The 2,994-nt window shown below is 46.1% G+C and overlaps 1 protein-coding gene across 1 annotated transcript in view; it reads left to right on the top strand.

Moving 5' to 3' along the window:
• Positions 1-222: 222 nt before the first annotated feature.
• The window catches only part of LOC104279628 (leucine-zipper-like transcriptional regulator 1), a gene marked incomplete at its 3' end in the record, with an annotated part of 6,457 nt that continues 3,685 nt past the window's right edge, over positions 223-2,994 (top strand). Inside the window, exons 1-3 of the mRNA XM_009876966.1 lie at positions 223-308; positions 641-749; positions 2,312-2,395. Coding sequence (XP_009875268.1) covers positions 296-308; positions 641-749; positions 2,312-2,395 — 206 coding nt within the window. The remainder of the gene's footprint in view (positions 309-640; positions 750-2,311; positions 2,396-2,994) is intronic.

Below are 2,994 nucleotides of genomic sequence, written 5' to 3'. Positions count from 1 at the left end.
GCTCTGCCAGGCAGGTTTCAGCAGCCTCTTTTTTCTAACCGTTTGCATTTACAGCGTTAAGTCTGCGTAAGGTCCTGGGCAGTGTAATTAAGAAACCGATGAAAACGCTTGGGATCAGTAGAATAAACTCGTAACGATTGTTTCTCTCTTGAATCTGCCCAGTAGCCCCAAGCGCCTGCGGCGTGTCAGGACAGACGTTTGATTGCCCCTGTTCTTGCTGTCGTGCAGGGCTTTTACCACGGGGACCCCACCAGCGCCGCGGTATCACCACTCGGCTGTGGTCTACGGGAGCAGCATGTTTGTGTTTGGTGAGGCAAAAGGCGAACAGTTGTGTGTGCTCGGGGCGATAAACACGCCGGTTTAGTATCGTTTTGGAAAAAGCGTGAGAGATTTTTAGGAAGCATCGAAAGATCTGATTGAAATCCAGGTTTTTATGGCTGACTGTGATTTCAGCGGTAGCTTGGGATTACTTTTGCTGCTTTGTCTGAAGTAAAGGAGACTTGAAACTGCTTTAGGGGTAGGAGCGTAGAAGTCTCCCCCCTGAGCAGTCTGTCAGCCAAATACCTTCGCGCTGTGCTATCGGAACACAAGTTTTTCTTCTAATGTTGCATCTGAGTCTAACGGAGCTGTTGTTGCCCAGGTGGTTATACTGGAGACATTTATTCCAATTCCAACCTGAAGAATAAAAACGATCTCTTTGAATATAAGTTTGCAACGGGACAGTGGACAGAGTGGAAGACTGAAGGAAGGTAAGGAGCTGGCATCTCCCGCTCTTCAAGCGGACTCGGGTGTAACTCAGCAAACTAATATTTAAAATGGCACAGTCACAGCTAAACCCAGTGCTCATGTTCATTCTGCAGGACGATTCTGCTCTGCTTTCTTGATTAAAGTTTTCCAAAAACTGGCTTTTGTTCTGAAGGAGGTTTTTTGCAAGGCCCCCATTCCAGACTATTTTAGAAATTGAACCAAAATCCATTCTTCATATTTTATTTCTGTGATGGGATGCAAAGGAAATTTTTACTTTGAATTGCTTCTTTTTCAAGGATTGCATGAAGTCTGTCGATCTCTTGTAATTTCAGTTTAGTTTTATCAGAAACTGGTTGGAATCTTTTTTTTTTTTTTAATAGTTAAATCTTCACGTTCTTTTCCAATTAAATTTGGTCTTTCCCAGAGTGCTCAGAAATGCACGCCCGTACTTGAAGCGCGTTGCAGTGCTGTGGATTCACACAGATAAATTGAGAAGCAGAGAAGTGAGCTGATGAGGGGTGTTTGGATGTGTTGGACACAGGTTACTGAGATTCACCTGTCCACAGCAGAATCAGAACCGGTGACGCGTTCCTGTCACAGCTGGCTTTGTGCCCAGTTCAGAATGTTATCCGTGACACTGACTTTGACCCAACTACTTGATGGCCCACATGGGGGCCGTAACTGTGGCTTTACCTGCGGTTCATTATGTATTTCTGAAAAGCTGATTTGAGTGGGGAGAGGGACGAGAACTCCTGTTCCTGCGATTTGTAGAAAGGGGTGAGCATTGCACAGTCCATTCTCAAGCTACCGTCGCTCACTGCTGATGAGCAGACATGACGTTTGAGAGCACAGACCATGTTAATAATTTCTTGTTCTGGTTATTCTAGCAGCTTGGGGCATTTTGAGAGTAATCCTTATTCGCGTTTTATGAACTCAGGCATCCTTGTGCATTCAACACGAGTGACCTCACACAAGCTCACGTTTCATCCACCGCCCTCGTGGTGCCACGGTTTTCTTCAACACTTCTTGGCTGATTTGGTAAAAACGTAAAAGGTTGGAGATGGGAGGTCGTAGGCTTGATCTTTTATTGTGGGCACTGCACCTCAGGAGTGCTGAGCAACCCGAATAACCATCGTGAGCTCTGTCCTGGGTCTCGCTTACGTGTTCCAGCTTCTCAAGATGTGAAAATACATGTGGGGTTTCTGTAGCACGAGCAATGCTGTATTGATAGTGCTATTAATTGTCCCTCAGTTTAGCTGCTTTTCATAAAACACTTCAACAGTATTTGATGCCTGACAAGGAATTAGTTAGGTTTTTTTTTCTTTTTTCCGTATGCATTAAGGTAATTGTTCTCTAACGAAGGAAGCAGAGTGTGAAATTCTAAAACACGCCCTTCGGAGGCTTGTTTGTGTTTTGAGGCTGTATGACAGAAGCAACTTCTTGGCCTGAAGCTCTTTGGTTTAAGGGGGTTTAATTCTTCTTGCACGTGCTGTCACGCAGCTCCTTCTTACAGCACCTCTGCAGGTGATTTAAGGTTTTTTTTCCTTAATTTTCTCTGCTGCAGGTTGCCAGTTGCGAGGTCAGCTCATGGCGCGACGGTGTACAGCGACAAGCTGTGGATCTTTGCAGGATACGATGGCAACGCACGGTAAAATCCCAGTCCCTCACTTTTCACCTCTGTAGAGATGTTTTCATAGTTCATGTGAATTTACTTTCGTACCAGGTGATTTTAGCACATGGCTGGAGCTTTGCAAACCCCAGCCCATTGCTGACCATGGCATTTTTGCAGTTCACCAGTTGGTGTTCAACTGAGTGCGTGTTTAAAGCCTAAACTTTGTGTTTAAAGCCTAAAAACCTGGTGACTCAGAAAGGCTACAAGTGTATAATCTGACAGCCTTCTTGTAAAGATGATAAATAATGTTTGAAATCTGGCAAATGAGCATTTCTCAGAAGATCACAGACTTGCAGAACGGTCGGGGTTGGAAGGGATCTCTCTAGATCGTCGAGTCCAACCCTCCTGCTGTAGCAGGACCACAGGATCTAGGGCAGCCCCACAGGAACGCGTCCAGGGGGGTTGGAAAGTCTCCAGAGCAGGAGACTCCACACCCTCTCTGAGCAGCCTGGGCCAGGGCTCCGGCACCCGCACAGAAAAGAAGATTTTCCTCATGCTGAGGTGGAACTTCGTGTGCTTTGACTTGCATCCTTTGCCCCTTGTCCTGTCACAGGGCACCAGGGAAAAGACGCCCA

The sequence above is a fragment of the Apaloderma vittatum genome, unplaced genomic scaffold, assembly GCF_000703405.1.
Source record: "Apaloderma vittatum isolate BGI_N311 unplaced genomic scaffold, ASM70340v1 scaffold33449, whole genome shotgun sequence".
In the NCBI taxonomy this organism is placed as follows: Eukaryota; Metazoa; Chordata; class Aves; order Trogoniformes; family Trogonidae; genus Apaloderma; species Apaloderma vittatum.
Note: the sequence above shows the minus strand (reverse complement) of the source record. Positions and strands in the feature narration are given on the sequence as shown.